This window comes from Polypterus senegalus, chromosome 8 (genome assembly GCF_016835505.1).
Source record: "Polypterus senegalus isolate Bchr_013 chromosome 8, ASM1683550v1, whole genome shotgun sequence".
Lineage (NCBI taxonomy): Eukaryota > Metazoa > Chordata > Cladistia > Polypteriformes > Polypteridae > Polypterus > Polypterus senegalus.
Window position 1 is genome coordinate 163,964,633 of NC_053161.1, and position 22,879 is coordinate 163,987,511.

Genomic DNA, 22,879 nt, shown 5'->3' on the forward strand with positions numbered 1-22,879 from the left:
CATGAATGTGATTGGCTCTCCCACAAAAAGCAACGCAAAGAGAAATAAGACACGCACCGCCCTGGCACTTTCTAACGACAATGTTCAAAAGAAAAACAAACAAATTTGCCAGTGATTGCTCAAACAAAGTAAATGCAGTCATTTTTTTTACTCGTGTGCATTTCGTTCGATGCAAGTTCCATCTGGGCTTGCAACATTTTGAGTGCCAGCGATTTTACATCTGCATCGAAATAGCGGTCTTTGTATCTCAGGTCTACAATAGTTTTGTTTATTATTTTCTAATTTGTTTTTGTTGTATTTGAACAAATCTGTATCCTTATGTGGTGGGTGCTGTGCTTGACATTGTGGTACAGCCATAATAATTTGAACCTTAACATAAAAAAAAAAAACTCTGGGGATGATTGCAATTTGCAAGAAACGGTCACCTGCTCACGTATCACTTGCTATAAAAGGCTCAGCCATTGTGACAACAGAATCATTTAGGTTTCTGAGCACTGTGGTGTCACAAAGCCTTAAGTGGGACAATAACATCACAGATACAGTGGGTATCGAAAAGAACCCCCCCCCCTTCGAAATATTCCCATTTTTTTACTTTACAGCCTTAAATGAAAACACACACAAACCAATATTTCTTCCCAGTTTTACTTATTTAATACAACCTAAAACATCCAACTGAAAGATATCATAGCTACAGTTCAGAAGAATTATAAAAAAAAAATCAAAAACAAGACCTACTGAGATTAATAAAGGATCACCACCCTCCCAATGTCAATATTGTGTTGAACCCCATTTTGCTTTAATGACAGCCCTCTGTCCGCTTTGCACATATAGATTGAGCCCACTCAATATTTGCCCCCAACTCTTCTTTACAGTTTAACTGTTCAAGTTTGGTCACATTGAATGGTGAGCGTTGGTGGACTGCTATCTTCATATCTTTCCACAGATTTTCAGTGGGATTTAGGTCTGAGCTCTGACTTGGCCACACCAGGACATTCACTTTTTTCTCCTTCAGTCACTGTGTGGTCAATTTTGCTGTGTGCTTTGTGTTGTTGTCGTGTTGAAAGGTGAACATTCTGCCCATCTTCAACTTTCTGGCAGACGGTAGCAGGTTTTCCTCAAGAATTTGATGGTATTTTGCCCCATCCATTTTTCCTTCTACCCTAATGAGAGCCCCAGGCCCTGTGGCAGAGAAACACCCCAAAACAGAATGCTGCCACCTTCATGCTTTACCGTCAAGTATGGTGTGTTGTGGATGGCGAGCTGCATTGGTGTACCATTTGGTATTGAGGCCAAATAGTTTGATTTTGGTCTCATCTGAACATAAGACCTTTTTCTGCTTGGCATTGGAATCTTCAAGGTGCATTCTGGCAAAGCTCAAACGAGCCTTAATGTGGCCTTTCTTGAGAAGTGGCTTTTTCCTTGTGACCCTCCCGAACAAGCCATATGCACACAATGACCACCCTCTGCCACCAAATCCTGTAGTGGCCATTGACCTCTTGGTAGCCTCTCTTACCAGTTTCCTCCTTGCTCTTCCATCCAGTTTGGAGGGACGACTGGATTCAGGGAGGGTCCTAGTAGTACCAGACACTTGCCATTTCTTTATTATGGACTTTACTGTGCTCCTTGGGATTGATGAAACCTTTGAGACTTTTTTCTGTACCCATCTCCTGCCTTATGTCTGTCCACAACTCTGTCCCTGAGATCTTTTGAAGGTGGCTTGCCACCCATAGTCAGTTGTTTGTTGTCAGTTGCAGTACCAAGCAAGGGAATGAATGCTCCAGGAACAGCTTCACTAATCACACAGATTACAATTGATCACAGGTGGAAGGAAGCCAGTAACTGGGGACTGCAATGGAAATGGTGGGCAGTTACACCTGATTGAGTTTAGGAGGGGAGTGATCCTTTATTCATCTCAGGATTTCTTGTTTTTTATTTTTTATAATTCTCCTGAACTGTAGCTGTGATATCTTTCACTTGAATGTTATAGATTGCATTGAGTGAGTAAAGCTGGAAGAAATATTGTTTTGTGTGTTCATTTAAGGCCGTAGAGCAAAAAAATGGGAATATTTCAAAGGGGGGTTTTTTGCTATACCCAATGTATTATTAAGAAACCCCATCAGAGAATGTTCTTTTTGCATCAGTTGAGGAAATTCAATCTCCCTAAAATAATATTGGTCCAATTGTGCACAGCCATCATCGAGTCCATTCTGACCTCTTGTGTAACAGTCTGGTTCAGTGCTGCCTCTGTTCACGCCAAGGTCACTCTGCAGCACATCATCAGAACCTGTGAGAAGATCATACAGGCACTGTAATTTACCTCTCATTCAAGTCCTTTATTAGTGCAGGGTAAGGAAGTGGGCCACAAAAATTATTGATGATCCAACTCACCCAGGGCATCACCTGTTTCAAAGACTCCCCTCCGGCAAACGTCTTTGTGCAGTGAAATATAAAACACCACATCGCTAACACAGTTTTTTCCACATGCAGTTATTCTGACTAGTCAAGTCTGAGCTTCTACTCAGTACCTGTACGTTAGACTACCAGGAGATTTTAATCCTCCTATCTCATCATTTTATTTAATGTTACCCTTGTATGCTGCATCATATTTTATCATTTTATCTTCTTATATTTATCTTTTGTATTCTGTTTTGTCATTGTATGTTGCACCAATACCATCAAGACAAATTCCTATTATACATTAGTGTATAAAGTGAGTTCTCACTCAGTGAGTGATATCATGCGTTCTTGCATTTTGCTTTGAGAGTTATTGTGGTACTCTGTGGCTGCACTTGGTGAAGATCACAGTGTAAGAACAAAATCGTTTGTACTGTTGTATTTCTGAGGTTGCCATTATAGATTGGCCATCTAGCTCAGTGAAGAGGATTACTTGTGTTTTGTGTATTGTATTTACCTCATTTTTCGATAGCATTTGCACGCCCAGCCTACCTGGAAGGGGTTGTTTCTCTAAATGGTCTTTCCCCATTTCTTCCATTTTTCTCCCTACAAGCTGTGTTTGTTTTTGAGTTTTTTCATCTCTTCTTAGAGAGTCAAGACTGGGGTGTATTCAAAAATCAGGGCCTGTTAAAGCCAATTGAGGCATTCCTTGTGTGATATTTTTTTTTTTTGGATTATACAAGAAATAAACTTGTTGTTTCTGAATGTTATTTTTAAGACTTCATGAGCTGAGGATTTATGTCCTATCTAACTAAAAGCTGACATGCGTCCTTAGCTAGCAGAAGTCTCTTGATTTTTGGCATAATTTCATGACTGGAGTCAAATAGAGAATGGATCTGTGACAAACAGAAGTACATTTCTGCCTATTCAAACAAGTCCTTTTAAATAAGTGTCCAATTTTTCATTGTCAGCTTGTGCTCGGAGAGAACTGTTGGGGCTAGCTGTATTTGTGGTGCAGTAAATATACTGCTCAAAAAAATTAAAGGCACACTCTTTCATCTGAGTATAGCATCAAGTCAGTGAAATTTCTGGGCTATTGATCTGGTCAGTTAAGTAGCAGTGGGGCTTGTTAATCAGTTTCAGCTGCTTTGGTGTTAATGAGGTGCACTAGAGGGGCAACAATGAGACGACCCTCAAAACAGGAATGAATGGTTTAACTGGTGGAGGGAGGCCACTGACATTTTCCCTCCTCATCTGTTTTTTCACTCGTTTTGCATTTGGCAATGGTCAGTGTCACTACTGTTAGCATGAGGCAATACCTGAACCCTACAGAGCTTGGTGGCACAGGTAGTCCAACTTCTCCAAGATGGCAGGCGCATCAATACGTGTCATTGCCAGAAGGTTTGCTGTGTCTCCCAGAATGGTCTCAAGGACATGGAGGAGATTCCAGGAGACAGGCAGTTATTCTAGGAGAGCTGAACATGGCCCCTTGTAGAAGGTCCGTAACCCATCAGCAGGACCAGTATCTGCTCATTTGGGAAAGGAGGAACAGGATGAGCACTGCCAGAGCCTATATAATGACCTCCAGCAGGCATGCCACTGGTGTGAATCTCTCTGACCAAACAATCAGAAACAGACTTCATGAGGGAGGCCTGAGGGCCCAACATCCTCTAGTGAACCCTGTGCTCACTGCCCTGTTGGCACCATGGAGCTCGATTGGCATTTGCCATAGAATACCATAATTGGCAGGTCCACCACTGACGCCCTGTGTTTTTCACATATGAGAGCAGGTTCACCTTGAGCACATGTGACAGATGTAAAAGGGTCTGGAAAAGCCATGGAGAATGTTATGCTGCCTGTAACAATGTTCAGGATGACTGGTTTTGTTGTGGGTCAGTGATGGTCTGGGGATGCATATCCATGGAGGGATGCACAGACCTCTACAGGCTAGACAACGGCACCTTGACTGCCATTAGGTATCGGGATGAAATCCTCAGACCCATTGTCAGACCCTATGCTGGTGCAGTGGCTCCTGGGTTCCTCCTGGTACACAACAATCCGCGGCCTCATGTGGCGAGAGTATACAAGCAACTCCTGAAGACTGTCCAGGAGCTCAGTGATGCCCTGTTCCAGACCTGGGAGGAGATCCCCCAGAACAGGGGTTCTCAAACTCGGTCCTGGGGGACCCCTGTGGCTGCAGGTTTTTGTTCCAACCAGATTCCTAATCGGTGACAACACCTGATAGCACTGATCTCATTTAATTAGCTGGTATTATTATCATTATTATTAATATTAGTATTATCTTTTATTCTACATTCAGAAAAGCACAGCAGCATGATTTTCACATTTACTGTATAAGAAACTTAGAAATATGTCTGGTTTTGCTATGGATTTAAATGCTTAACTCTGTTTTTATTATATTTCGCCCTTTCTCTGTGCAGTTTGCTCCCTTCATTGAATCTTAATAATGACAATTAAAAACAGTCAGAGCAGAAACCCAAGCAAACAACACTCAATTGTGAAAGGCTGCAACTATTTTGGTGTCATCCCCACAAAGTAGTAAATAACAGATTAATTAAACAATTTGAACACCTAGAAAAGTAAAATGAAGATGATCAAGATGAAAATACTGTTAAAAAGAAAAAAATACACATAACTGCTTAGTACATTTTAATATATATATTTTTTTTTTTTACCAAACTTAGTTTTCTAATTTGTATATTGTTCCCAAAACGGGGAATCTGGGAAACAACAATTCACTTAATTAGCCCAGGAATCCAATTTAAAACAGAGGCTGGTTGGAACAAAAACCTGCAGCCACAGGGGTCCCCCAGGACCGAGTTTGAGAACCCCTGCCCCAGAACACAATCCATTGTTTCATTAGGAGCATGCAGGAGCCCCCCTCCCCCACTTTCCCGACATTGTTAGCCATGCATACAAACACATTTATACAAACTACTGAGTACGAATTTGGAGTTGCTACAATGGCATTTTTGCAAATTGAAATAGTCTGCCTGCCTCATCATTTTTTCCCTTTGATTTTCGGGGTGTCTTTGAATTCAGCCCTCAGTAGGTTGATGATTTTCATTTCCATTAAACGATGCGACATCCTTTCGTTCCTAAGACATTACCCAGTCCATATCAGTAGAGATAGCCAGCAGGATTTTTTCCCCCATTGAGATCTGATGTGTTTTCAAAGTGTTCCTTTAATTTTTTGAGCAATTTATATCATTATACTGTTTTTCAGCTTTTTTTTCCCCTAAACCCCACTTCATACAATCATTATTAAATGTACTTAATGTGATTTCAAATGCAGTACATATTAAATTTACTTTTGTTTTAAGTAAATGGTGTAAAATTGCATAGTTGGACACTTCGATTTTACTCACTGGCTGGGTGTAGCCTGCAGGCCATCTGGTGAGTATTGCCGATGTAGTGGCTCCTCTCTTGAAGTTCACTTATGAAGCTAAAAGGCGCTAGAGAGAACACTGCAGTCCGTTTAGTCAGCACAGTTAGAGGGCACTGCTGCAAACCAATCACTGTACCATTCATTTTGACAGTTCATGTACCTAATGAAGTTCAAAAAATAAAACGCACAAATCTAAATCTAATGAAGAGTTCAAGATTTTTGTTTACTTGGTGCAGTGAAATTGTTCCTTATGTAACACTCGGACCGCTAGTGACCGTAATATAATACTAGCAAGCAGGGCTGTGGAGTCGGTAGATAAATGCTCCGACTCTGACTCCTCAGTTTCTAAATCTTCCGACTCCTCTGTATGTATATACTATGCTAATGTATTTTCTACATCCATTGAAGGAAAGGAAGGCAACATACATGTCATTTCACCACAGAACTACTGGCTAGGAAGCCAACACTCTACTATAATGCCAGATTAAAGACAAACACAATTGATTGGCGGCCGCAGATTGTGGGTGTCCACATGGGCGGGCAGATCCAGCTTGCGGAAAATCTCGACCACCGCCCCCATCCAAAGTAATGTGATGCCTCTGTCTGCTGCAGTGGCTGTCTCCTCTGTCAGCCAGCCGGAAGTTTAGTGCATTGTGTCACTCACCGGCCAGCTGATCAGCAGAACGAGCCTCTGCTGGAGACAGGTAGGGAGATCTGTGTTCTCGGCTCCTTCGGCCCCCTTCACTAGCGCATAGCGAAGGGGAGCCGACAGAGCTGAGAACACACCAGATGATTTTTCAGGCGTTTGACGCGTGATGACTCGTTGAACGGCCGAAAAATCGGCAGTGCATCTGTAAATGTATGGGGGGCTTTAGGCTAGGTTCACAGTTCCCTGTAACAGTGGAACACGACACAATGGAAAGCGGTGCCGCACCTTACCTGTGCATTACATCCCATATAGTGACGCATACAGTCAATGAAAAGCATGCTTCATGGTTACTTGACATGTTCGTTTTGTGGTAACATTATGCACTGCATGCATTGGGCTTTATTCTTACAGCAGAGAAGTAGTTCATTATGACTGTTTGTGAATTGGGACATTTCAACTTACTTTTTTAATTCCCATTTAAATTTATTAGGAGTCGAAGTCGGTTAACTTTTTGCCGACTCCGACTCCAGGTACCCAAAATTGTCTCCGACTCCACAGCCCTGCTAGCAAGTGACAAACATAAAAACATACAGAAAAGGATATATACAGTAGTCCCTAATCTTGGTCTTTGGGGCCCACTATGGCTACAGGTTTTTGTTCCAACCAATTTCCGTTTTTTAATTGGACTCTTAGTCTAATTAAGTGAGTCATTAATTCACAGTTTCTGTGTTTTGGAGCCAATGTAGAAATTACAAACTAAGTTTGGTAGATTTTTATTAAAATGTAATAAGCAGTTATACTAGGAATATATATATATATTTTTAAGTTGTAAACAATACAGTGAAACCTTGGTTTGTGAGTGTTTTGCAAGACGAGCAAAAATTTTTAATAAATTTTAACTTGATAAATGAGCAAAATCTTGCAATGCAAGTAGTATGTATACGCTTTGTCTGCAGAGCATCACGTGATCACAACTGAGCTGATGGTGGTTCTCTCTCACTCGCTGCGGGATTGTGGGTAATCGTCTCCCATTCTCGTTCTCAGTCGGCATGCTTCACTCATATAGTCAACATCCATACGAGCGTATACTGTTTACTATAGCGTGGTGACCACGTGTGTGTGTTATAACGTGTGAATGTCTGTCTTGCACCCCGAAACATGAGGCAGAGTCTCAGTACTTTAGTAACACCAGCTTTATTCAGCTTGAAACGGGAACAGCACGGTTATTTATTGTAGCGGGATCTACCATTCTCTTATACAGAGACACAGCAGTCAGGCAGGGTCGTGACCAGGTTAGTGGTCAAGTAATACTGTGCTCTTGCATTTATAATGTTCCTTGCATCACCCATCGACAACAGGCACTTATAGCTTGACCGCAATCTCTTCAGATTTGCTTTTACGATGAACTGCAGTTGCTTCCGGGCGCTCTTCTGCATGTTGTCCCGTTGGAGGGGAATCCCAAAAGAGTTTAGAAACCTTACAGTGCGTAAAGCATTTTTTTATTTTGTGTCCAAGTGTAGTGACTCTTCAGGCAAAAGCAACTGCCATTGGATAGGTTCCTTGTTAAAGTCACAAAAAAAGAAAAAGATTCCAGTGAGCCAACAGATAGCAGGGATTCCGAATGTTAGAGTGAAAGTCGTCCTACACAATAAATCTCTTCCTCCTCTCCTATCTCTCTCGTCTCCCTCACACCAGCCACGATTCTTTTCAAAGGCAAAGTATGGGTTAATTTGTTGTATGTATTTTTACTCTATATTTTGTATTAATCATTTTTATATGAATAGTTTTGGGTTGTGGAACGAATCGTCTGAGTTTCCATTATTTCTTATGGGGAAATTCACTTTGATATAAGAGAGTACAAGCCTGTTTCCGGAACGAATTATGCTCACAAACCAAGGTTCCACTGTATTTTCAACCTAATTTTCTTTCTGGTTTCTGCTTTTCCAGGTGTTCTCATCATTTAATTGATTATTTTACTAATTAGCAAGTCTGACACTGAAGTCATTGCTGCTTTCATCATCCTGGGTGTCTGCTGTGCTGGTTGTCACTATTGGGGTTAAATGAAGGGAGCAAACTACATAGGAAAAGGGGAAAATAATAGGAAAACAAAGAGAGAGTTAAGCATTTATAGCTTTAAAAAAAAAAGATATTTCTAAATGTTCTATAAATATAAAAAACATACTGTTGTATTTTTCTGAATGCAGAATAAGAGAAACTAATTAAATGAGATCAGCTTTTATCGATTATTGTTACTGATCTGGTTGGAACAAAAAACTGCAACCACAGTGGGTACCCAGGACGCGTGTTTGGGGACCGCTGATATAAACCGTAGTGTGCAGAAGAGGGTTAACATTCTTACACCTGGCAAATAGTAGCAGATGTTGGCAGACCTCAAGGAAACAGCTGGCCTTCCCAAGAGAGGCTGCAATAACTACTTTTCCTACCAGACATTGTCTTGTGGTCTGTGGTGGAGAAGAGGGTCCTGCTCATCGAAGTAACCATCCCTTGGTAGGAGGGTATGATAGCATCCCACATAAGGAATGCAGAGCGACCAGAGGCTGGCTGGAAAGCCAGAGTTTAACCCTATAGAGGTCATTTGCCAGGGCTTTGTTGGCAAAGTGACAGTCCAGTTGTTTCACTGTATGAGAGTGGCAGGCTCCAGCTTGAGGAAAGCCATAAAGGCGCTGGGAGAAGAAATGGAGAAAGGGAGCTGCTGGCTTTGGCTGCAGAGGAAAGACATTGGTTTGGGGTCAGCACCCCAGTGAAGGCAGCTGCAGTGGGTGAGGGGGAGATTACCCAGGATGCCACTGAACCCCATCCTTGCCGCGAGATGTACTGGTTTAGGGGGCGAAACATCTCCCTTACTTTTGTGGGTTAACATATGGCCTGTCATTTGCTGGCCTGCTGAGCAAGAATGTACTCTGTGCTTAAAGTGCAAACTGCTTTTTAAGAACAAAATAGCTGTATGATTTATTAGCCATAAGATGACTTATGCTAGAAAGACGAACTACACCTTAAGAAGCAAACAAGCTCACAATATAAGGAGCTGTTTGGAGACTGTTAAGGTTTTTTTTTTTTTTCCTCTGGCTTGCAAGCAGAGAACTCACAACTACTCACCAGTTGCTAATAAAAATTGATTGATTGATCAAAGCTCCTGTCTTCCTCGGCGTATTTCTTCCACACGACCCTGTAGCTGACCTAATGGCACCGGTGGAGGTGCAGCAGGCTGAAGAGCCGAGTCAGTATAACATATCAAGTGTTTGTTACTATGACTGGCTGCAAGTTACCCAGAAGCCACTGGACAGATATATAGGATTGATAATCCTTGTTAATCGCCTTTCACCAGCAAAGACACAAGACATTTAATTATGTTTTATTTTGAATGTCAGAAAGACATGACATTTTTCAGATAAGGAAGCCGAGACTTTATAGGTCAGGTAGTTTTACTTCTTGACCTTGGTACCATGAAGAATTACACTGCACTCTGTACTTGTGACTTTGATGGCCTTATTGAACCCAGTAGTGAATTACCTGTCACTGTTGTATGAAATCTACTTAGTAACCGTAGCTTTATGCGGGGAGTTTTCTCTCTCTCTACCACTATTGCGTATTTATGCAATTATTTTATAGTAAGATCAAAAGACAAGATTGAGTGTTGGCTTAAAACAGAAGTCTTATTGCTTTTTATGTGCCTCATCAGTGTTTTCCAAGTTCTGTTTTTCTTTGGCACTTAGGAGACCAAACATGCCAAAGTCTAAAGCAGAGAAAAATTAACTTGTCGGTAATAAAACGTTGGTTCTGGGGTTAGAATGGCGGTGCTGGTTGAGTTTATTATTATATGCGGAGTTCAGCCCTGGGGTATCCCTTGTGGCTGCTGGTCTTTGTTCTAACCAGTTTCACGTTGAGCAAATCATTTTTACCTTTCATTGATCTCTTTGTTTAATTACATGTCCTTTTTATTTATCTTATATTTGCATTCAGAAAAGTACAGTAATATTATATACGAAATAACTTGTCATATAGGAAATGAATGAAATTACCAGTTTGTAATTGTTTCTTTAAGAGGCATTAGCTCTCCGGAAATGTGTTCTTTTGAAATTGCGGCACATTAAGTAACTAAACAATATAGTAATATGACAGAAAAGGCGATATCCCTCCCATCGTGATTACGGCGGTATAAGAATCACATGAGAAAAATATACTTTAGCTTACATTTACTGACGGTTGACACGGTTACAGATGGGAAGCATATGATAGACTTTTATCCAGGTGGGAATCTGGATCTACACAGTCTGCCATTTTTTCGTCACCACGCTGTGAGGGTTTTCAGACGAAGGTCTGACACAGCTTCGAAGGGTTTGGCTGTTGTCCAAGCCTTTTAATACAGTCTGCTTCACGTGCTGGTCTTCTCTGTCTTTAAAAAAAGGGCAGGTAGGGACTGAACTCTTCCTCCACAAAATACAGAAATATCATAATGCTTACATGCCGGTTCTCATTCTCCCAACAAATAAAGAAGATTTTATACTGACAGAGGACAGAAATACTGTACTGTGTTTAAGCTGACTATACAATCCTCCAGTTGTCTTTGGCTATCTAGTCTATGCTTGGCTAGCAATTCTAAATGCTGAGCCCCTGTGTGCCAAACTTAGCATGCACATCTGAATGGATACTTTAACAGTGTTGTCCAGATATAGTGACATAAATATTAAAGAAAATGTATTAGAACAGTAATATAACACAATCTGGGAAGTAACATCTTGCTTAATTAACATAGGAGTCCAATTAAAAGTCAAAAGTTGATAGAATGAAAACCTGCAGTGTTTTTTTTTCAGGCTCCAGCACTAAAGTTGCAAAGCACTGCAGTAAATGGCCACCACTAGCCACATACCTCTTTTTCCAACTTCATATGCCTGCTTACCATTGTGCTTTTCTTATGTTTTTTTTTTTTTTCTGCAGATTCTCTGGAGGGTTGCAGCTTTTCTCCATCTTTACCCACTCCGACTCCTCTTCACTTCAAAGCGCAAATGGCATCTCATATTGAAAATATGATCAAATCGGCACCTGGATCAGAGAGTTTAACTCTGGTCTCTTTACGGTTTATTTCGGTGCGCGTTGTGAAGCAAAAGAGGACAGCCGCAATTGCCAGCCAGCAACAGGTTCAAAATAGAAACCCGGGACCTTCGTATGTCTGCCAAGAGCAAAGGAAAACTTCTGAATGCAAACCTATACCAGCGGAAATCAGTGGAACCACCAGTGGAGGCAGTCTTAAAAAACAGCCCCGAGTTAACACTGGAGAGAAGTCATTTTGCTGCACTGAATGTGGCAAGAAATTTTCTCGAAGCAGCTATCTTAAAATCCATAGAAGAATTCATACAGGAGAGAAGCCATATTCTTGTTTGGAATGTGAAAAGCAATTTTCTGACCGACGCACTTTGCATAACCATAGAAGAATTCATACAGGAGAGAAACCATATTCCTGCTCAGAATGTGATAAAAGATTTTTTAGGAAGACTGATATGTTGAAACATTCTAGTGTTCATAAAAAAGAGAAACCGTATTGCTGCACTGAATGTGGAAAACAATTTTCCCGAAACAGTTACCTTCAAAACCACAAAAGAATTCATACTGGGGAGAAGCCATTTTGCTGTTTGGAATGTGGAAAACAATTTTCACAAAGGAGCTATCTTCAGGCCCACACAAGAATTCATACAGGAGAGAAGCCATTTAAGTGTTCTGAGTGTAGAAAACAATTTTCAGACAGGAGCTATTTCTATGCCCACGTAAAACTTCACAGTGAGAAACCCTACGGCTGTTCAAAATGTGGCAAACGATTCTCAGAGATGGATGCTCTTAATACACATTCTAAAGTTCACACCGGAGAGAAGCCATTTTGTTGCACTGAATGTGGAAAACAATTTTCCCGAAGCAGACATCTTGAAACCCACACAAGAATTCATACTGGCGAAAAGCCGTTTTGCTGTCCTGAATGTGGCAAACAATTTTCGGACAAGAGCAATTTTAATAGCCACAAAAGAACTCATACTGGAAATAAGCCGTTTGGCTGCCCTGAATGTGGGAAACGATTTTCACAAAGGAGTGCTCTTCAGACCCACGAAAGAACTCATACTGGGCAGAAGCCGTATTGCTGTTCCGAGTGTGGAAAAAAATTCTCACAAATGAGTGGCCTTCAGAATCATGCAAGAATCCACACTGGGGAGAAATTATATTGTTGTTCAAAATGTGGCCGAGGGTTTTCCCAAATTGGCCATCTTCAGCGACACACAAGAATTCACTTTAGAGGGAAGTACTTAAAACTCAAAGGCAAAAAAAAAACGAGTACCAAGAAAGGTGATCCTGTAATGAGCTAGATGTGGAATTGAACAATTGAGATTGTGCCAGAAGTGCTACGATCAACAGGTCTTATCAAAACAAAAAAAAGAAATAAAATTCCATGCCCGTCTACAGTAGGTGCCCTACTAATTACTATCACTCTTTATAACCTAGAGAAGGGACAATACAAGTAGTATGCAGAGCAAATCTAAGAGAATAAAAGTAACTTCATGACTCAAGAGTGAGGGTCCTGAAAGTAAGCAAACCAACCATTGGTAAGAAATTAACTTTGGTTAGAAGATATGGATGTGCCTTGGTTTTAAATGATGGAGAAATATTCTGGACAACATTAAATAAACATACAAATAAATAAAAACACTGTAAAATTTGACAATAACGAAAAAGAGCCTGACATGTGAGAGTAAATAAATGATAGAGAATGTGTTTTTGTTTGTTTGTTGTCCATGATATTCCTCCATGCTTTCGCTTGTCAAAGTTGAGAGGAAACAAAATATTTTGTGTTCTTCAAGCAAACTCTTGATGGTACAAGTGGAAACTTGAAGATACATAACTAAGAGGTGTAAGCCTTGATCTGAAATATTATAAACAAGAAGTAGATTTCTGTGTGTGTGTGTGTGTATGTATGTATTACCATTTTTTTATTCATTTTTGTGTGAACTCCACTAAAACTTTTAAGACTCTGGACATTTTTTGTGCTCACATCAAACTCAATGCTTGAAACTTTCCAGTAGCTGTAAGATTGTGGAAACCTTCAAGGAATGCAGCTACAGTATAAATGGACGTCATGTAAGTTTATCCAACGGGAGACGCATGTGGGAATGGGAATGAGTTATTTTGGAATTGCAGCCCCTACTTGAACTTTTGCATACCACAACAAAGGTATTAAGACTAGAGAAATATGGTACAATGCTTTACAATACAGCTCTTCCCTCCTAATTTAAATTACAATGTACGATATAATGCATACAGTTGCAGAAAAGACATGGAACTGTACAATTGTCAGTTATTTCCTCAGTTGGATCTTTTGACATCTGTATGTTCACCTTCATAGTAGATGGAGGCATTTCTCTTAGCAGAGCCTTTATGGGATGATTGTCAGTGATGCTCCGACTGGCCGTCTATTTGTTTGGGACTCTTTCTAATGGCCGATACTCTGGTATATTGTGAATACTAATACTACTATTCTGTGTGTGGGTTGGACACTGTTCTACCATTGTAGTGCGTTCAATGAGTTCTTTGCATGTTCTTCTGACCAATACTATAAATGGATCAGGCTCCCTTTAAACAATTGAACATGTTTTTAGAATATCTGATTGGCCGGCTACATTCTTTAGCCCTCTGTCAAACTGGAGCAGTGCACCTGCTCTAATCGCTCACCTCCATTAAGAGGTCCCATTTTACAGCCCGTCACGGCTGCATGTGAAGATTTCTGTTTGACATCAATTAGCAAACCTTATAAAGTACTTGGCTGAAATGCATGTTTAAACATACTGTATATTCAATATAAACGATGCTAACAGATCACATTATTGCATCATTATTATTATACAACTGGTTATTTTATTGGTTTTTCGACCCATTGTTACGACTCATATAAAAACAGTCAGCCTCAGATATTGAGAGCGTCAGCATGAGGCCAATAAGAAGTGTTGTAAGAACAGCAGGCAGTGTTATGTTTTTCATACTGGACGCTAGTTTCAGGATGATGGTTTAATGTATTAGGATTCATGTTGTTATATACTATATTGTTAAATATAGCTTATCAGTTTATACTCCTTATTGACACTAAATAAAGTTTGCTGGTTTACTTCATTTTTTAACCTGTGTTTTAATGCCTTATGAATACAGATTGTTAAAATAAATGGCCTGTTTAGAATTATAGCCTTGGCTTTAACAAAGTACTTTGTTGCAGGGTGTGCTGAGGAGCTTCTTAGCGGGTCTCATTCAAAACTTCTTAAAGACAAGTTTGATCATCTGCATGCAGTTCAAGTCCAATCAGTAATGTGAAGTCGGGTGTCCATATGAATAGTGGTATTGCTCACTTAAGATAGTCTAATAACTTGGTCTAATGGCGCTTCTACCGAACTGAACTCCTGACACTTGGCACCGACTAGAGGTGAGGCTCTTGATCATATGAAGTAACAGACAACTTGACAATAGGATTGGCCGGCCCCACCACTGAGGAAGACAGAATGAAGATCAAGTCTACTAGGCTATGAATTGCCTAAATAAATGCAACTTGTTAAATTAAATAAAATGCAATTATTACAAGTACAGTGGAACCTCGAGTTTAATTTGTTCCAGCACTGAGCTTGTGTAGCGAATTTCTCGTATCTAGAACAAACTTCCCCATTGAAAATAATGGAAATCCAGTTAATCCGTTCTGCACCCCCAAAAATATCAACATAAAAGTCAATTCTCCTAACAAATAACACTGATAAATAACATATACAAGTGGAACCTCGGTTTGCAAGTAACTTGGTTTACGGGTGTTTTGCAAGACGAGCTAAATTTTTTTTATTAATTTTGACTTGATAAAACGAGCGATGTCTTGCAATACAAGTAGTATGGATACACTTTGTCTGCTGAGTGTCATGTGATCATAACTGAGCTGATGGTTCTTCTCTCTTGTGCGCATCTCTCTCTCCTTATCTCTCTCGCTCGTGCACGCGTATCTCTCTCCTTATCTCTCTCACTCGCGCACGTCTCTCTCTCCTTATCTCTCTCACTCGCTCGCGCACGCGTCTCTCTCTCTCTCCTTATCTCTCTCACTCGCTCGCGCCTCCCTCTCTCTCTCCTCTTGAGAGCAACCGTCTCCTATTCTCTGTCTGCATGTCCGCGATATTTTTGGATACGCTTATACAGCGAAACAATGAAATCACAAGCACACAAACACGTAGATCCTCACGCTACGGGAGAACAAGGAACACTGAGTGACCTGAAACGCGTCACGCATAACCACAGCCTGGCTCGTTACGCGAGCCAATGCTCGTATTTAGATCCAAATTTTTCGCTCATACTTTCCTCTTATCTTGAATTTCTCGTATACAGCGGTGATCGTATCTAGAGGTTCCACTGTACTTAAAATATTGAACAACAGCAAATGGAAGAACATACATATGTCAGAAAGATTCTCAAACAATCCAAATCCAGAAAACATGAAAAATAAATAAGTAGAAAAAAACTAAGGCACAAAAAGGCAAACATGACAAAGACACAATTCTAAATTTGTTTGATTTAATTGCACAGTTGTTTGCCCTTCTGGCTTTTGATGTCATCAACATTTTGGTCTTTTTTCCATTTTCTGATCCTTACTCTTTGTCCTTGCGGACAACACAGCCACTGTAAGTGAAACATGTCTTGAATCTGTCTGCCTGTTTAAGTAAGACATGCCGACTACATTTGTACCAGCACACATTCAAATTAGAAAATGCAATCTTATATAATGTTTAACGTTGTAAACTATATAACTGATAGCAGTTTACATATAAGAAGTCTTATTTCTTTTACGAGGTATTACCCATGACTCTTAATAATAATCTATATTGGGATTGTACAGAATACTTAATAGCAGGGGTGTGTTTCTGGTCCATACCATTTATCTGTATACTGATTGGTGAAAATCAAAATATATTCAAATATGTTCTGTAAATGCACTATGAAAAGATTGGACAAACACAGGAAGAAGTTTGGGGGTGGCCGCTCCTATACTTGAATTAGGCTGCCAGAATTGAAAAGTCGGTTCCATAGAACAGGTCTCAATCGACTTCAGTCCAACAGTAGAACAAACATAACAGGCAAAGATGGCGGTTCTAAAGCCAAGCAGGTGAAGTGATGTCATCGAGGTGGGAACCGAATATGACGTCTTCCAATCCAGACCAAGGTTATTATAATTTTGCCTTTCATTATTAGTTTTTATTTCTATATATTTTTTTTCCTTACTTGGAAGTTCATTTTAGTTTTAATTCCCCTTTGTATATTTTTGTTTTTTTTTTATATCTATTACTTTCAGCTTTAGTTTTAGTAATTATTATGGTTAAAGAGCTACTATGGAGTTTAGTTTTGTGTCACAATCAGAAGACATGAATAGCCCATCATAAGAACAATAAACCCTTAATGAGCAGAGCAAGAGTAGATAATAGGAGTATGGATGGGCACAAAATAACAGAGATGGCATCAGAGATTAGGAACAATACATATATTATCTAAACCTGTTTATCCAGAGCAATATTGCAAGAAACCTGGAGCCTACCCCAGCAGGGTTGGATGCAAGGCAGGAAAAATCCCTGGGATGCAATATGTAAGATATGGCTGATGTTAAGAGTAAAAATAATATATTTCAACTATCTATTTTGAGAGAGAGAAATTGAAAAAAGGGGGACAAATATTTTAAAACATAACTCTGCTACTGGATTATTTTTACAATATCAGGTATCCTCAGCAAGGAGAGACAGCTAAGTAGTGGTTCCTGTTTGTCAGGGTCCCAACACTTGATTCCCAGAAATCTCTTGAAAGTCTTGATTAGCTCCATATAGAAGGTAGAGATAAAAATAAATTTTCTTCTGCAGGTACTAAAAGAACCTATGAGAATATCACACCAAGCTTACCTCCAGCCACACCTCTGCATACTCTGCACTGGCACACAGTTAGTTACTCCTGGGACAGCCCCATGACACTTTGGCGGGAGTGTTGACATAGAAAGATGGCTCCTTTCCAGGTACCTTTGGGACAGATCAACATCATCCAGGAATTAGCAGGCCACCTTCTCCAGGGCATCTTCTGGCTAAATCTATGGAGGTAATGAGAACTCTGGGATACTTGGGTATGCTGAATTTACTGTCAATAATTCCAAATCAAAAAAGGATTGGTTCTCTTTTATACTTTGTCTTTGAATAGTGCATCTCTGTTAAAATGAAAGGTTCTCTGCTCAAATCAAGTTGGTTAACAAAATAAAACAAAGAATGTTATAAAGCTTATAAGCTTTGGTATAACTAAAAGTATGGTAATAAGGAGTGCATGGTGCAAATGAAGAACTGGACAGGACTTGACCAGTGATAGAAGTGGGATTGGAGAATGGTCAATTATGTTTGAATACACTTCATGGTTGTGTGTGTGTTACTTTAGTGTGAAGGTTTAATCCCTGTCTTAGTGTTTTGTTTTTTTTTTAATAATTTATTTTTAATGTTTATACAGTTGTGCTTGAAAGTCTGTGAACCCTTTAGAATTTTCTATATTTCTGCATAAATATTACCTAAAATAATATGAGATTTTCACTCAAGTCCTAAAAGTAGATAAAGAGAAACCAGTTAAACAAATGAGACAAAAATTTTATACTTGGTAATTTATTTATTAAGGAAAATTATCAAATATTGCATATTTGTGAGTGGCAAAAGTATGTGAAACTTTGCTTTCAGTATCTGGTGTGACCCCCCTTTGCAGTAATAACTGCAACTAAACATTTCCGGTAACTTCTGATCATCCTGCACACCGGCTTGGAGGAATTTTAGCCCATTCCTCCATACAGTACAGCTTCAACTCTGGGATGTTGGTGGGTTTCCTCACATTAACTGCTCACTTCAGGTCATTCCACAACATTTCAATTGGATTAATGTCAGGACTTTGACTTGGCCATTCCAAAACATTAACTTTATTCTTCTTTAACCATTCTTTAGTAGAACGACTTGTGTGCTTAGGGTCATTGTCTTGCTGCATGACCCACCTTCTCTTGAGATTCAGTTCATGGACAGATGTCCTGGCATTTTCCTTTAGAATCCTCTGATATAATTCAGAATTCATTGTTCCATCAATGAAGGCAAGCCATCCTGGCCCAGATGCAGCAAAACAGGCCCAAACCATGATACTACCACCACCATGTTTCACAGATGGGAGAAGGTTATTCTGCTGGAATGCAGTGTTTTCCTTTCTCCAAACATAACGCTTTTCATTTAAACCAAAAAGTTCTATTTTGGTCTCATCCGTCCACAAAATATTCTTCCAATAGCCTTCTGGTTTGTCCACGTGATCTTTAGCAAACTGCAGACGAGCAGCAATTTTTTTTGGAGAGCAGTGGCTTTTTCCTTAAAGCCCTGTAGTAGTCCAGAAGTACAACCCTGTCTGGGTCTTTGGGAGCCACAATGAGGGTGGCACTGGGGGAAGACTACCGAAGTTTCCGTCTTACCCAGAAGTGCTCTGGATGACCAATCCCAGGATACTAGAAACAGTCCTGAGTTCAGTTTAAATTAAGTCAGCAGAGTCCGGCGGCAGCAGGTGACACTCAGCTGGAGGCAATAAAGGAAGAGAACCTGTTTATTTTGAAGTATCTTGGATGATGATTATTTGAAAAGTGTTGGTGGTGAATGAAAACCTTTTTATCTAAACGTGTAATTGAGTTGGATAATATTGTATGTGTAGTTTAGTGTTCAGTGGCACCCCCTTGTGGTTACAAGTAGAGACTTCCTTAATGTCTAAATCATTTAACTTTAGATTAGATAAACTTTATTCATCTCAGGGTGAAATTCAGAGGCAAAAAAAGAGTCACAGGACTGATAATACTCAATTAGTCAATTTATTCAGAAGGAGGACATCTTTAGATCATCTGCTGTCTCCGAGGCTCGTTCAATTACATCCAATGGTGCCATTTGTCCTGGTCCAGTGCCTGCTATTTGACCTTTGTCTTTTTTTTTTTTTTTTAAATCCCATTGAATGCAGGGCAGTGAATCATAAAATTGTGTTTATCCAACAACTTTGTGCTTGAAAACAACAGTCTTGAAAAACCTGCAGTGCTCCTGAGTCGGGTGCTTTAGACAGGCAGAACTGCCATTGGAGAAGAGGGCAGAGGACACAAGATGGACAATCTGGAGGATTCGATTCCTTAGTCTTTTCTTTATAAAGTGGGGTGTACTATCATGGTATGTCCCTCAACTTACCCTTTATCTAGGGGTAAGTGTACTCATCAGGTTCGTTACCAGTTTGGTCTACTGTCGTACCTTAAGATTAACACACACATACATAGATATACACATACACACAGAAACTCAGCAGTGCCCTATGAATGACAAACACACAGCTGGTTAACCTTTAGCACTTTAAACCACAGAAGTGCCTTATGAATAACACAACTTGTCACTCTCCTAGGACTTCATGAGGCTTACATACACACAGACCCTAACCACAACAGTATCCTATGGACAATTGTCCAATACTATGCATTATTACAAACTGCAAGAAGACCCAACAGATCTCTACAAAAAGGAACTAAAAAAGATAGTAAGTAGCTTGCCTCTTGACATCAGGGATCAGGTAAACAGTTTAATTCCTGAGAACCCCAAAATGGGTTACTTCTACATGCTTCTTAAAATCCACAAAGAAAGGAACCCAGGAAGGCCTATCATCTCAGGAATTGGCTCCCTTACAGAAAAGGTCTCAGGTTGGGTGGAACACATTCTTAAACCCCTCGCCCGCAACACACCCAGCTACATCCAGGACACCACTGACTTCTTAAAAAAACTGTCTGCTTTAGGCCCCTTACCTGAGGGAACCTTACTGGGCACAATGGATGCTGAGGCACTGTACACAAACATCCCCCATGATGATGGCATATTGGCATGTGAAACGTACCTCAGACAACATGATTTACCCACAAAGTGAGTAATAGAAATGATAAAATTCACTCTGACACATAATCTATTCTCTTTTTGGACAAGATTGCTACTTGCAACAAATGGGGACTGCAATGGGCTGTCGGTTTGCACCTCACTATGCAAACCTATTTATGGCAAAATTGGAGGAAGATTTCATGTCAATGTGCATCTTAAAACCAATGTTATATCTCCGTTACATAGATGACATCTTCATAATCTGGACTGCCAGTGAGAAGGACCTCCTCCATTTTCATAATGAATATAATTCTTTTCACCCCAACATAAAGCTGAAGCTGAATTACTCAAAAACAGAAGTCAGCTTCCTTGACACCACAGCTCAACTGAAAAACAACACCCTTGTAACTTCTGTTTTTCACAAACCAACAGACAGACGGACCTACCTAAGAAGTGACAGCTTTCACCCCAAGCATATAAGGCGCTCCATTATTTTTAGCCAAGCAATACGGTACAATCGTATTTGCTCAGACCCGACAGACCGGGATCAACAACTGCAGGAGCTCAGACAAGATTTCATCAAACAAGGCTATACCCCCAAAACAACAGACACTCAAATACAAAGAGCTACTGCCATACTCAGAGAGAACCTTCTGGAATATAAAAACAAAGACAACAAGAACCGCATCCCCCTTGTTGTCACCTACAACCCACATCTTGAAACACTTCAAAAAACTATAAAAGAACTTCAGCCAATGCTAAACAACGACCAAACACTGAAAAATGTATTTCCTGAACCTCCCCTCCTGGCATACAGACAACCACCAAACCTTCAGCAACTTATTGTCCGAAGCTCCCTAAATGAACTGACAGCAAATGGCACATCTCCCTGCCTACAGAAAAGATGTAAAACGTGTGCCCACATCTACAATACAGACCGTATAGTTATACCACACTGCCGACTTGAACATCACATAAAGGGATCATTTTCCTGCAGATCATCTAATCTACCTAATTATCTTCATGAAATGTCCTGACACTGCACTCTATGTGGGAGAAACTGGACAAACACTCCGCCAGAGAATGAATTTTCACAGGTTTCACATTAAACAACACGGTAACACAGATGGTCCTGTAGCGGCCCACTTCAACAGTCATGGACACTGTGAGAGGGACTTTAAAGTCACAGTGCTTATGGGCAACTTCAAAACGCAGCAAGAGAGAAAAAAATGGGAAGTTAAGCTCATGTTAAAATTTAATACATTACAGCATGGCATGAATAGAGACAAGAGTTTTATGGCCAGGTATGAGGACTGTTTGCATCTCTCAGACTGACACAGACCACCTGTCTACAGACCCATATTGTTTTGAAAAACTCATCACAAACTTCAAAGGACTTTGCTGGACAGTTATCTTATCCAAAGATCTTGACCATACATTGTTCTTCTATCTCCTGTTAAATTAATCTTAGCCTGAATGAACCTATTAATTTTTTACATTTAAGAGTTTTCATTTAAAGATTTACCATTGTTGTTTCTTGTCCTAGTGTGTGGATATAAACACAGGAAACTTCAGTTTCTGTATTACATCTTGCCTGAAGAAGGGGCCTGAGTTGCCTCGAAAGCTTGTACATTGTAATCTTTTTAGTTAGCCAATAAAAGGTGTCATTTTGCTTGGCTTTTCTCTACATTCATAATGGGTAACACGGTACAACAACCTAGTACTAAAAAGGCTTTTGAAAAGTTAAAGATGACAAGGATGAATGTCGCAGGTGGCTTCTGATCTAGCACTCATAGTGATCAGATGGAAACGGACGCATGTTGACGTTGTTCTGTTCTCTTCTTCTTCGGATTCTTCTGATGTTGCTCTTCAGACAAGGCATATTTATTACAAAATTTTACAAGGTTAAATACACCTGATTGGCTGGCTGTCAATATGATGAATGGATTCACTCAGATTCTTTAATCTTGAGTATGTCTGTTTTCTCAAACAATAAAACTTTTGATGTTGCTTAGTACTACTGGTATGTCTTCCTTTCCCAGGCTGTAAATCAATTTAGCAACTTGTCCCAGATCTCAGGTTTTAAAGTAATCATAGCCTGAATCATCTCCTGAATTGCTGGTCAGTTCAAACAAATGATACTGTGATTTAGGAAAACAGATCCCCTTTGATCTTAACTGTCCATGCAAGTATTAAGTTCATCTGCTGTTTGGTCTTGAACAAAATATACTGCTCAAAAAAATTAAAGGAACACTTTTGAATCAGAGTATAGCATCAAGTTAAACTTCTGGGCTCTTGATCTGGTCAGTTAAGTAGCAGAGGGGGTTGTTAATCAGTTTCAGCTGCTTTGGTGTTATTTAAATAAAAAACAGGTGCACTAGAGAGGCAACAATGAGATGACCGCAAAACAAAAATGGTTTAACTTAGGGTTCACCAACTCCGTTCCTGGACGACCACTGTGGCTGCAGGTTTTCATTCTAA

General features: G+C 40.0%; 1 protein-coding gene across 1 annotated transcript in view; it reads left to right on the forward strand.

Annotated features, from left to right (window-relative positions):
* Window positions 1-14,615, forward strand: part of LOC120534672 — a 106,589-nt gene extending 91,974 nt beyond the window's left edge. Inside the window, exon 12 of the mRNA XM_039762264.1 lies at window positions 11,409-14,615. Within this exon, the coding sequence (XP_039618198.1) occupies window positions 11,409-12,820 (1,412 nt within the window). The 3' untranslated portion in view covers window positions 12,821-14,615. The remainder of the gene's footprint in view (window positions 1-11,408) is intronic.
* Window positions 14,616-22,879: the final 8,264 nt, after the last annotated feature.